The sequence below is a fragment of the Penaeus japonicus genome, unplaced genomic scaffold (genome assembly GCF_977035675.1).
Source record: "Penaeus japonicus unplaced genomic scaffold, GWHDUDI00000001_assembly GWHDUDI00000030, whole genome shotgun sequence".
NCBI classification, from domain to species: Eukaryota; Metazoa; Arthropoda; class Malacostraca; order Decapoda; family Penaeidae; genus Penaeus; species Penaeus japonicus.
In genome coordinates, this window is record NW_028234432.1 from 31,299,835 (window position 1) to 31,312,334 (window position 12,500).

A 12,500-nucleotide genomic window follows, 5' to 3' on the forward strand; every position below is an offset into this window, starting at 1 on the left:
CTGAACTACTTAAATATTGCACAATAGAGAAAATTGGGACAATACCAATTATACTTTAACTCAGTTACTTGCATAATATATGATCATCGTATTAGGATTCAAATTTTACATTTTCACTTATATTTTTCCTTAGTAACTAAATTAAAATATTCTTATAATGACATCTCTCTAGATTTCTATTACTCAAGTAAAAAATATTGATGCCTTCTACAAATATAAATATAATAATTGTCAATTTCAAAGAAGAATATCTGAAATAATTAAAACTCAAAGTATCATAAACAATGTTTATTTTACAATATGACTCACACTTTATACATAAAATAACTGTTTCTTCACAACATCTGTAAACTATAATGAAAGCAATTCAATGACATAGACTATATAACAAATATGAATTATGCTATTAATATGGATATATATATATATATATATTATAAATCAATCCACTTGGAATAAAAGTAGAAATATGTACATCTATCCAAGTGGAAATTACTTAATTCAACTTCACAATTCACTTAAATGAAAGAAAAGGAATACTTGCAATAATACTTTTAATAATCACAATAATAATATCAATCAACAAAAATAGATGTAAATGAAGCATACTATCATATATTCAAGTAATCAATAGCATCCATACATTTTTTTTTTTCAAAGGATATGATTTATTTTATATCATCCTTTATCCCTTCAGACAGAATACTGCCATTACCTTACATAGCAACCGACATTACAATAAATCAAACCATCACCAGTAGCATTCTATTGCATAGTCTTACAAATACATAATTCTTATTCACATCAGTAATATGTTAACCTGTCAAAGTATAAATATATACTCTAAGAATGCTGAGAACAATGAACTGGCCATTGTATCCGAGTTTGTTGATCAATAGAGCAATTTCAGTGTCGAGAACTGAATATCTATTAATTTGCAATGGGATATATACATCGAGAGGAAGAAAGAAAGAATGAAAAGTATCTTTACTCGGTGATTTCCGTGCCTGCATAGCTAGCTTCCTGAAGGCCATAGCATTCCCAGGAGAAGGGAAACTGAGACTTCAGTTGTCTAATGCCTATTCTAGTAGGGAGAGACTATGGTTAATGATCACCAAGAAAAAAAAATAATAATAATAATGTCAATGTACCAATGGCACTTCTACTATGATTAAACTTGTTTACTTTAGGAAATTCTCACAAGTTCTTATGAAGCTTAAGAGGACAAAAAAATTAAGGATTACATGCCCATTGAGAGACATGTATTGATCTCCTACTGTTTCATCTCAAACATGTGTTGCATTCACTAAATCAAATCTCTTATTTTATCTATATGTCAGAACTGTTTCTTCTTTTCATCTGAGATGGCAATGGCTGGTCCAGTGTTTCATTTGTACCAGTACAACAAATTAAAGCAAGGAAGTACTTATGTGACACCAACTGTAAATAACTTTTTAGGGATTTTGTAAGATAACAATGTAAAACTATATGACATTATGAATAAAAATACATTAAACAATGAACAAGACAATGCACAAAAATTTTCATCTACTGCATCTACACTGTAATTACAATTCCCTTTCTCACAAGTCCAACAACAAATCAATATCTTACATCTAAATTTGTAATTTTTTGTGAGATTTCATAAAACACAACACTATAATATGTAAAAAGAAAAGTGCTTAAAACTTATAACAAAGAAAATATCATGTTCCTTTTCATTGCATAACAATTTGTACCAGTTTCAAGTAAGACTATTCATTTCCTCAAAACATGAATACCTTTGATAATGTCTGATGATCAATCTATTACTAAATCCAGCTTAGGTTCAGATAATGGTTATAGAGGTAATGAGTGTTATATTTGGCAAATGAATACAATAAAAATTTACAAATCTGCTTCTCAGAAAGATACTTCCTATCTATTCTTCCTGACATAGGAGTAATAAATATCTGAAATCAGTATTTTCTAAAATGTCACAAAGAAAAAAAAAATACAATGCATGATTAGCAATCCCTCTTAATAGTTGCACTTTTAACAGAAATTTACTTAAACCTTGCAAACAAGAAGCAGGTAACTACTACCCAGTGTTTAGGAAGAAAAAAGTTAAGAATAATTTCCACTTTAATCTCAGGAAACTTTGATCAATCTGCCAATCTGTATACACCTAAGTTATAACCAGTAAAAACACTTTTTTATCGTATGTTCTTAAAAGTATTAATTCATTCCTTTTTTTGAGATTCTGAATCAAAGCTTGCATTGTGAAGAAAAAGATGGGCAATGTCTTTGTGTATATGTGCACTGTATACATATATAACAGATGAGCATGCTCAATTGTATAATAAAAAACAAAGAACTGGAATCATCAAATAATTACTACTGATAAGTCCATTAATTAAGTATTCAATAATTTTATCACATTAAACATACAACCATGTTCTTTGGTTTTCAAATAATCATATAACATAAGGCACTGGAAAAATTCAAACATGCCTTTCTCTATTCCATGTTGCTTTTAACACTTATCTGCCTGACACAAGTTAATATCACTAGATTTACTCTCAAACCTATGAGTTAAGAGATAATGAACTACTTATCTATAAAATTTGGTAATCTATAATTCTAATTTATGACACTAATATTAAAACGTTTATCTACCATCACAGATTATTTCTTTTATATAATTTGAAATTCCTAAAACTTGTTATGCACATATGTTTCTTCAACAAAACATGACATGGCATTCACATCTACCTGGGAGAAGACCAGCCAAGCCATGATGTGAACATCACATCATCTGCCATTAAGGGGTAAACATCAAACTTAATGCCTCAAGGTTAAATAATTATCAATAATATATCAGGCTCTTACACAACTCTTGCACTGGATTCCCATCTTATTCATTTCAGGGTTTATACATGACCTCATTTTCTTGCCATTCCACATAAAATTTATATAAATAAAGTTAATAGTAACATATTCTTCTACTCCAAATATATCACAAAAGAAAAGGAAAATACTAAATGTATGATGAAAACATTTTTAAACTTCTACAACTAATATTCATTACCTGAAGCTTTATACAGGCTGTCTTTCCTTATATTCAAGTGTGGTATAGATGTTACATATATGGAGGGAATAAAATTTCAATAATGCAATTTCAGAAAAGAATATATATGATTTCAAGATATTTTAATAAATTATTCTTTATGAAAAGGACAGCTATAAAAAGGATTTTGGAAAACGAAGAAAATTTAGCTCTTACTCTGAAATTTGAATCCTCTCCTCTTGCTTACAATAAGAATGACCAGTTTGCCCTCTTGTGTCTATGCTTAGCACCCTATGTGTTATTCCAATTGAAGTCCTAACCTTTTAAAGATTAGATGGAGATTAAAGTATCATTTGAGGACGTTTTCTAATTTTGTGGGCATGATTCACCAAACTTGCTGCTTGTGGTGTGGTGGGCTCTCTTATGCACCTGAGGGTCGGGGAGTGGCTGATTGGAACAGAATTAGGGGTGAAGATTGATAGGCCTACCCAGGATGACTAAAGATTAAGTGGGAGAGGTGACTGGAGGGGTAAAGTAAATGCATACTGACTGCTGTCAATCATCCAAGTACTAGTAGAAACATACACAAGCCAGCTGACATAGTACCAGTATCATTTGTGATTTATTTGTAAGATTTTTTTTTTCTTCCTTCTAAATTCTGAAATTAAGCACGATTGTGGGAAAATTATAGAGTGCAGGTAAACTAGCACCAGAGGTTGAAATAAATGGGAGAGGAGAACTGAACTGTGAATAAAACAGGGGTACTTCCACATCTTTCAAAAATGTATCGTGCAAAGTCTTTGAACTTCTGTAGTTTGTGTTAACAAGATCCAATTATAAATATTTTTGTCTACTTCTATCATTCTTATCCTCATCCTCATATAAAATATTACCTTAAGTAACTTATGAAGGCTACCTTAAGAAAGGTATTATCACAGAGGATAAAGTATATCAGCCTACAGAGAAGACAACACTTTTTTCTCTACCATGTTTTGTTAAACACAGCTTTGTGGCATTAATCTTCACTTCCAAACAAAAGTGTCCAGGATTTTGTATAAGGTATAATTATGATAAGACTGTTACAGTAAAAATCCTAACTCATATTTACTGGAATGTTATTTTCCTTTAGGCAATTACTTCAAATCCATTTTCAACTTCAAAATGACTTACAACATGAGATTCAAAGGATTCTTGTGGTATCACCCGAGGAAATACTGCATTGCACATTGGACAGATACGTTCCTCTTCATCCTCTAAAGCTGGGTCTGGTGATGTACTGACTGTACGTGTATCTGGCTGTAACAAGTCATTCTCTCGGCCTTCATCATCACTCACCTGGAAGGGTCAGGATATCAGGAAGTGTGTATGAACACATGCAGTACCCATAGAAAGAATCAAATATTATAATAAAGATGATTAAAGTTAAAATACTATTTCTCTCCTTCTTAGATGTTGGCATTAACATTAAAATGATGAATCACTAAAAGCTAATCATCTATCTCTCAACTGTCCAAATTCACAGCAAATAAAAAATCATAAATTTTATACCTTGAGCAATAGATAGATTAATGTAATAAGACCTTATCCATTGAATTAACTCTGACTAAATAACAAGCAGTCAAGACAGGTGGTCTATGATGATGCTGGCACCAGCTGAAAATCAGAGGGGCTGGGAAAATGTTTTCTTCACCTTATGGGCAGTGCAGACTTGCCAAAAGAATATCTTTTCATAAATCCATCAGAGAGCAGGGGTTTAGGCTGACTTTAGAACCCTGTAGCTCTGAAGCTAGTGCCATTATAGTTATAATACTTAATGACTGTGTGCGCACTTCAATGTGAGCAGAACCCGACGTCACGTCAATATGCAATAGGCAATGAAAGGTAGCAGGGTTTTGGAAAATTTGGAAATACATTAACTTTTTATGGTCCCTGGGCACACAAAACAGAGCTTTGGTATTCCAGACTGTAAAAAGTCATTTTCCAATCATTTGATGAATTCATCACATTAGCCAATATAGTCTTTCATTTTGATCTGTCTGTACTGTCTCTGTGATGTGGCATGTGTGCACATTACTGGCCCATGATTTGCTGAAAATGAAAGTGTCTGATAGCATTAGTTAGTTTTGATAAATATTCAAGCTATTAAATCAGTAACATTTCTTAGACAAATATACAAAGAACCCTTACACATTCATATATATAAATATATTCCAAAAAAGGTTGGTTTGCATAAACTGATGTTATGCAATGCAAGTACACGAAAGACAAGCTTGTACCAAACAATATTCTGAATGCATACAGACAAACAACAGGCCTTAAATAATCTTTTTTTTCCCCATTTACATATCTAAAAAAGATGTCTGGCTGTGTAAATATAAATTTAAGGTATCTTAATAATTCATGGTATGTAGAATACATTGATAAAATGCAAAATACCATGAAATACTGTTAAAGTGAATCATAACCACAGTACAGTGGCAAAAAGGTGAGAAAATACAAACAAGTTGCCAGTGATCACTATACCAGAATGTCAAATGCGATGATCTGATGAATGTTATTTTGAATACTACCCATGTGATATAGATGCAGCTAATTATAAAAATATATTTTTACTTGTTCTTACACTGCCCAATGCCTATCTATATACTTGAACAAAAAGAAAAAATAATGATTCAGTACCCATGTGATCAGACAAGAGTCTATAGTACACAGTTGTTTGTGTGTTTGCATGTCACAATATTGGTGCAAATTGGCATATTTTGGATTTATATGTGAATGTGTAATCTATACGTGAATGCTTGAATATTTTTCACAAATAACTATTGGTACTAGACAAGGAATTCTCAGCCAACCATGTGGACAGATAGGAAAACAGAGACTATAATCACTTGAAACAATTATTTCACCAAAACTATAATAATGACAAATTTGCCCTCATGGTCATGAAACAGATAAAATCTCCAAGCTCTACACACTTGTGGCCAAAAGTTGGTCTTCCTTGAGAAGGGAAAACTAGACAAAATTGTCAGATCTGCCACAGAGGATACTAAATTTAGTCTGTCCTAATGGGAATTTGGATGACACATGCATCATGTTGATTTTGCAAGTAAGAAGTTTACTTTACAAACATTACTCTAGAGTACAGAAACAATTCATAAAATTAGCAGTAGTGATTGCTTTAGAAAAAAAGATAATACAATTCAACAACATATTTTGTTTTTCTTGGATCTCATCTGGTATTCCCTACCTGGACTTGTCTCCAGTCAAATGGACTCTGTGGCCGATCAGCTGTTGGAGTGTCTGCATCCACCAAAATGTTGTTGTCCCCTCCACTATCATCTGTTGTCTGACTCCTGTTTTGAATTAGAACTAGTGATTACCATAATCTTGGCTTTGATAGAGAATGAACCCGTAAAAAAAGAAAAATATAAAACAGTAGAGAAATATCTAAATATGATGCCTTAGAAGTGGATCACTTATGCAGACAATAAACTCACAAAATGTTTTTAAAGAACAGCAGACTGACAGTATGGAACAAAAAAGGAAACAAAGACTAAAAAAAAAATAACCAATAGGTTTCCATCTATCAAATATAGTTACTTCAATACTGATCACAGATCTGTATATTTATATTTTGAATGAAAAGTTATCATAGCAGCAATTTATGATATGCCCTAACATAAGCACATATGCTGAAGTAATATGAGAGAAAGTGAGAGGATCACTCCAGCATCAATTATATACCACCACCTTGAATCTAATCCCTATCTAATCTGCAACATCTAGAGCAAGTAAAATTTAGTTAGATTGTATAGGGGCCTTGTGTTAGTGTGGTAATCAAATCAAAGGCCTTATCAAATCAGGAAAGAAAGGAAAGAAAATAGAATATGGAAATATAAGAAAATATGCTGGCATGGGAGCAGGAACAGGGAAAGTATGTATAAAGACTGGTATACACAACAATAGTGTTACCAATATCATCAATAACAATTTAAACACCACCACACATATTTGAAATAAATCATAATCTATTTACTATTTTCAAGAAAAAAAAATCATATGAATTTGTATAACATAATACAGTAAAACTTCTAAATAAAACTTCAGAGTTCTTACGTATTCATTCCTCCAGATGAGATGAAGGTTGGATTAAGTACAGACCCACATGTTGCCAATCGGCTCTGGCACGTTCCATCCTCATCAGAAACTGTTTCTTCTACAGTCTGAGAAGCACTTTGGGACTGTGTGGAAGGAGTCACTGTCAGAGTGGAGAGGTCACGGTCTCGTTGATTTAAGGTGCCACTTCTGGACGGTCCTGTGGCACTCTCTTTGCTATCAGTATCAAATGGGGAACTTCCTGCAGGATAAAAGACATCCTACTTTAAGGTTCAGATGATAAACATTGTTTATGTCAATAAGGTCCTGAAGCAAGGCATTGCAAAAGACAAACTTCTCTCTACTGCACAAATTACACTAGCCAACATAGGCAGAGGAAGTGCAAAATAATAAACTGCTTAGCATGTATCCTAAAGCTCAAATCCAAGTTCTCTCCTCTTAGAAGTACATCTGAAGATAAGTAGTATCAATTCCATTCTTACCAGCTCGAGACCCAGACGTTGATGTGAATGAGTGTAGGAGGGGGGACAACAGGAGGAGGCTGTGATTTTGTTCCTGCAGACTAGAGAGCAAGGCCTTCATGCGCTGTGCTGCAGACTCCACTGACTCTGTGAGCTGTTCATCACTGCTCTCCTCATCCCATTCAGAATTCACTTCGGCAAGCTCACTACTGCTAATCTGTTTACAAAAATCATTCATAATCAGTTTCATTTTATCCAAAATGAAGAGAGATCTAGGTTAATAAGCCCTCAAGGTATAAATACTAGGACTTCAGTAAAATTTACTATATCAGTTCATATTCATGACATTTCTAATGAAATGCAAAACAAAAATCAACTAAATTACAATGGAATCTATAGTATACACACCTGCTCAAATTCATCTAACGTATCCTTTAATGATGAAAGAAATCTTGAAGGGGGATCATCAAAACTGTCGAGTTCCTCTGCAAATAAAATCCTATTAATTAATGATCATTATTAAGAAAACAGAAGAAGCAGAGGCAGAAGAAGACTAAGAAGATGAAGAAACTGAAGAAGACAAAAAAACAAAGGAGGAAAGAAGGAAGAGAAAAATGCAGAAGAGGAAGAAATACCCAAACTACAGCCAACCCACCTGAGAGGGGAACAATCTTGGTTCGTGGAGGACTTGCTACATCTGACACAGACATGGCCAGGCAAGCCCCTCCTGGTAAAGCCTTCACTTGGGTTGTTATCAAACTAAGCTTTTCTCTGAGACGGCGATTTTCATCATTCATCTGATTAACCTGAAAAGTTCAGAACATATGTGAATAACAAAATATTAGTAAAAAATGGTTAAATTTGCATTACAGAATGCAAATGCAGAAAGAGTATTGGAACCTAATATCAAATACATACCAAACCTTCAACAAACAAGCCTGAAAATAGGCTGGGAAAAAGGGCATAATTTTCTTCAGAAGAAAGGGTCTCTCTCTTGTTACCTTATCCTGTGGCCTTCTAGCCACATTTGTTTGCATAATGCCAGGGAGAGTGGCAGAAGTGGCATCCACAAGATAGATTCTCTGGGTAGGGGCATAGAACCTTCACTCTTTGCATCAGAATGATCTACTACCACTATCAAGGGAAATGAACCAACTGAAGGTGGAAGTAGTCTGCCCTCACAGAGGTGAGAAAACCTGACAGCAGACTTAATGAAGGTGGTTACACCTATTACTGGTCAAGCAATGGAAACAGTTATCGCCTCCAAGGGGTAGCCATAACCATCTCTAGCAGACTTCAGCCTTTGGTAGTTGATGTAGCTCCTCCCATCTATCCAATGACTGCCCAATGATGTTTCCCGTGGACACACTGAGAGAGGAGCAATGTGTTTAGGGGTTTGCCTTGGATATTTATAGTTGATTGGCAAGCTTATGGATCCTGTAGCACTGTGGGACACCTTTAACCCATTCACGCTGGGGCTGCTCCAGCTCTGAGAGGTCTTCTCGGGTGCACTAGTCACGAGCCTGGGCTGTCCGCTTGCTGACCCTAAGCGCTGGCCTTGACCAAATATCTCGATGCCAGCGTCTGACCAAAAAACCACGAAACGTGTCAGCATATTAGCCGGCACGAATGGGTAAACTTGTAATGCTCGATACAGCCCAAGAGTCAATTGATTATCCCCTAAGAGCAAGGCAAAACTTTAACTTCCACGAGACTTTAGAGGCCATGGATGCATGTTGCATAGCTATACTGGCAATATATCAGGATTTACATTTGATCCTTAGCGCACATGATTCAGACACTGCTGAGGAGGGACAAGGAGCTGCATATCATGAATCTTACTGAGGAGGTTGAAGGCCATTTCTCAATTCCTTATCCCTACTATCAAACCCTTAGAAAGCTAAAGAAAAAGTCCTCTCCACAGATGTCTGCAGTTTCTTCAGCAGATAGCCAGATCATCTCCAAATCCTGAGGGGGTATGAGGCAAACCAAGTATTTAAAACAGTTGTTTCAAATTGAGTCAGCACATGTGTGAGTGGTTTCAGGATCCCAGTGCCCTGTCAGTAAGGAACTTCCTACAATCTGCATTCACTTTAAACTGTATAGGTAGACTTTATCCTTACACTTCAAGTCATTGTAGAGTTTTGTTGTGAGTCCAGTTATGTGCTGCTCAAAGCCTACACTGACTTCAGGATGGTAATCCAATTGCAAATTACTTTAGGAGATCCTGAGACTTAGAGGAGTTCCAAAATAAATGATTGAATCAATAGAAAGCTTTAATACTGGTAATGAAGGTGATTTCAGGAGTAAGACAAGGCTATATTCCAGCATAAATGCTTTTCTACACTTTTATGGACTGGATATACTGGTATACAAAGTCAATGTGGAGCAACACTGAGTAATGTTATGATTACTGATAATGACTTTGTTGGAAATGTTGCTACCTTACTTGAGTCTCTGGAGACCCTAGTGGCAGTTCATGATGCATTTAGTAGTGAGGTAAAGCCCTCCCATCTAAAGGGTCCTTGGACCAGGAATAAGATCAAGGACTTTAACTTTGCTAGGAGAACCTGCTTAACCCATTCACGCCGGGGCCATTCTGGCTTTGCACGGTCGCTATACCGAGGTTTTCGAACGCATCATCCGAACGCTTCGAGATTCTCAGGCGCACAGGCCGCGAGCCTGGGCTGCCCGCTCGCTCACCCCGAGAGCCGGCCTTGGCCAGATATCTCGGCGGCGGCGTCTGATGCGAAAACCACGAAACGTGTCAGCACGTCATCCGGCGTGAGTGGGTTAATGGGGATATCAAAGTCCCACAGAATTGTACATAATCTTGTGCAGTACATGACCTGGGTTGTTAGATCCAACAGATGAATTGCCTGGCTGGAGGAGACTCTTTTGACAAGAGTATCCAGACATGCTGGTACCTGTGCAGAAGGGCCAAGCTGTATGCCTTCAAGGCCCTGATATTGCCAGTTTTGCTATACACTAGAAGAACAAAAAGAAAAACAGTGGATGGAAAAGTAAAGAAGAAGACAGGGAAATCAGGTGACTTAACCCCTAGAGTCCTATCCACCATGAATGTGGCAGTGCATTAATCCAATATGATAGTGGAAGTAAAAAAAAACGGCAGGATTTTTCCCCACATTTTTCTCATTATGAATGGGATGTATGGAGTGTCTACTAATATTTCTAGTACTGTTTGGCAAGCTTCCTCATGCCCTACCCAATATATCAGCCCTATATCACCATGCCCCTTGGAGGCTCACCTTTCCCTTAGCCAATCAGACATTGTTACGCTATTATTTTAGTGTTGTGTGTAAAATAGAAATTTTGGTAATGTATAGCATATTTCATCCATCCATCCTTTATCTTATAATAATGATGTAGAAATAAATATAAACTATTCAAACCTGTCTTGTTAGTTTTCTATTCTCCTGTGCAGTTCTCGCCAGCTGTCTTGTTAGGGTCATGTTCTCCGTAGTGAGAGCAGAGAATTTCTCCTTTAGCGAGCAGCATTCCTGGTGCTTGTTGTGGATCTCTTGATTCAAATGCAAGTTCTTCTCACGCAACTTGATGCTGTTTTCCTGGTGCATGGAAAAGCATAAGTAGAGTAAAAGATAAAGAAAAATAAAATAAATTAAACACTGTAAATATTATCTATTTATCTATGTGCATATAATATATACTCACAGTGGGAGGGAGGGAGGGAGGGAAAGAGAGGGAGGGAAAGAGAGGGAGAGGGAGAGGGAGGGGGAGAGGGAGGGGGAGGAGGAGGAGGAATAAGAGGAGGAGGAGGAGAGAAGCGGGAGGTATCTATGTATACACAGTATAAAAAACAGACTTAGTATAAAAAAGTAAAAAAAATATAGCAGTAACAATAATTTTAAGACCATGATAAAATATATTACTAATAATGTTGCAATAAAAAAACATTAATTTCAGTATTAAAGCATCTACTGTATGTCATTATCAGTATTCATAGAACCGATACTACAACTTTTTTTTTTTTATTTATTTTTTTTTTTTTTATTTTTTTTTTTGTTTTATTTGTTTTTTTTTTTTTTTATTTTTTTGTTTTTTATGTTTTTTTTTTTTATTTTTTTTTTTTTTTTTTTTTTTTTTTTTATTTTTATTTTTTTATTTTTTTTTTTTTAATTATTTTTTTTTTTTTTTCTTTTTTAAAAAACTTGGATATAATCACATGAACTTTCTGTAAGTTTTAAAAGCATGTTATTCATTATTTATCATCATACTTTAAAACCTGCTCACTTTTGCAGTCCCATAGTATTTTTTTTCATAATGCATGGCATAAGTTCTGTACATAAGAAGATCATATTAAGATGAATATAAATGATGCATTTTTCTTTGGTAATTATGATGTTTAAATAGCTAAGCTTGTACTTATACAGTTTAATCTACAAGCTGTACTGAATGGCATGTGTCCATTTTTTTTTAAATTATGAAAATATAAATACAAACTACAGATAATGATAACAAATCTTCAAGCGATCAAACATTTTATATAGTGATTTCAGGCCTTAACCATTTATGTCAATGTGTACTCTTATCTGAGCAATATACCCAAGGGTGTATCTCTATGAAGCAATCAAGTGGACAGGCTTGGTAAATGTACAACTTAAAACAATTAGAGGTTATTCAAATACCTGTAGTTTCCCAATTTCGCCAAAAAGCTCAGACTTGCCACTAATAAGCCTTTGGTTATCATCTTCTATAAGGGCCATTTTCTTCTGCAGTTTGTGGTATCGCTCCTTCATGTTTCTGAGAGCAACCTGGAGAGCACACGGCAGGAGGCACAAAGTGTGAGTTAGCAGTGGCAGACGGCATGCAGTTACTCCAGGACAAAAATACAA

At 35.1% G+C, this 12,500-nt stretch overlaps 1 protein-coding gene across 6 annotated transcripts in view; it reads right to left on the reverse strand.

The window, feature by feature from the left end:
- Window positions 1-273: 273 nt before the first annotated feature.
- Window positions 274-12,500, reverse strand: part of LOC122268103 (uncharacterized) — a 20,239-nt gene continuing 8,012 nt past the window's right edge. For 4 of the 6 annotated variants that reach the window (XM_086555268.1, XM_086555267.1, XM_086555266.1 and 1 more), the window contains exons 4-11: window positions 12,294-12,419; window positions 11,040-11,213; window positions 8,282-8,432; window positions 8,035-8,111; window positions 7,648-7,843; window positions 7,166-7,406; window positions 6,297-6,402; window positions 274-4,384 (exon numbers count right to left, since the gene is read on the reverse strand). In XM_086555268.1, the coding sequence (XP_086411394.1) occupies window positions 4,175-4,384; window positions 6,297-6,402; window positions 7,166-7,406; window positions 7,648-7,843; window positions 8,035-8,111; window positions 8,282-8,432; window positions 11,040-11,213; window positions 12,294-12,419 (1,281 nt within the window). In that variant the 3' untranslated portion in view covers window positions 274-4,174. The remainder of the gene's footprint in view (window positions 4,385-6,296; window positions 6,403-7,165; window positions 7,407-7,647; window positions 7,844-8,034; window positions 8,112-8,281; window positions 8,433-11,039; window positions 11,214-12,293; window positions 12,420-12,500) is intronic. The other 2 variants (XM_086555271.1, XM_086555270.1) reach the window with 1 other exon arrangement.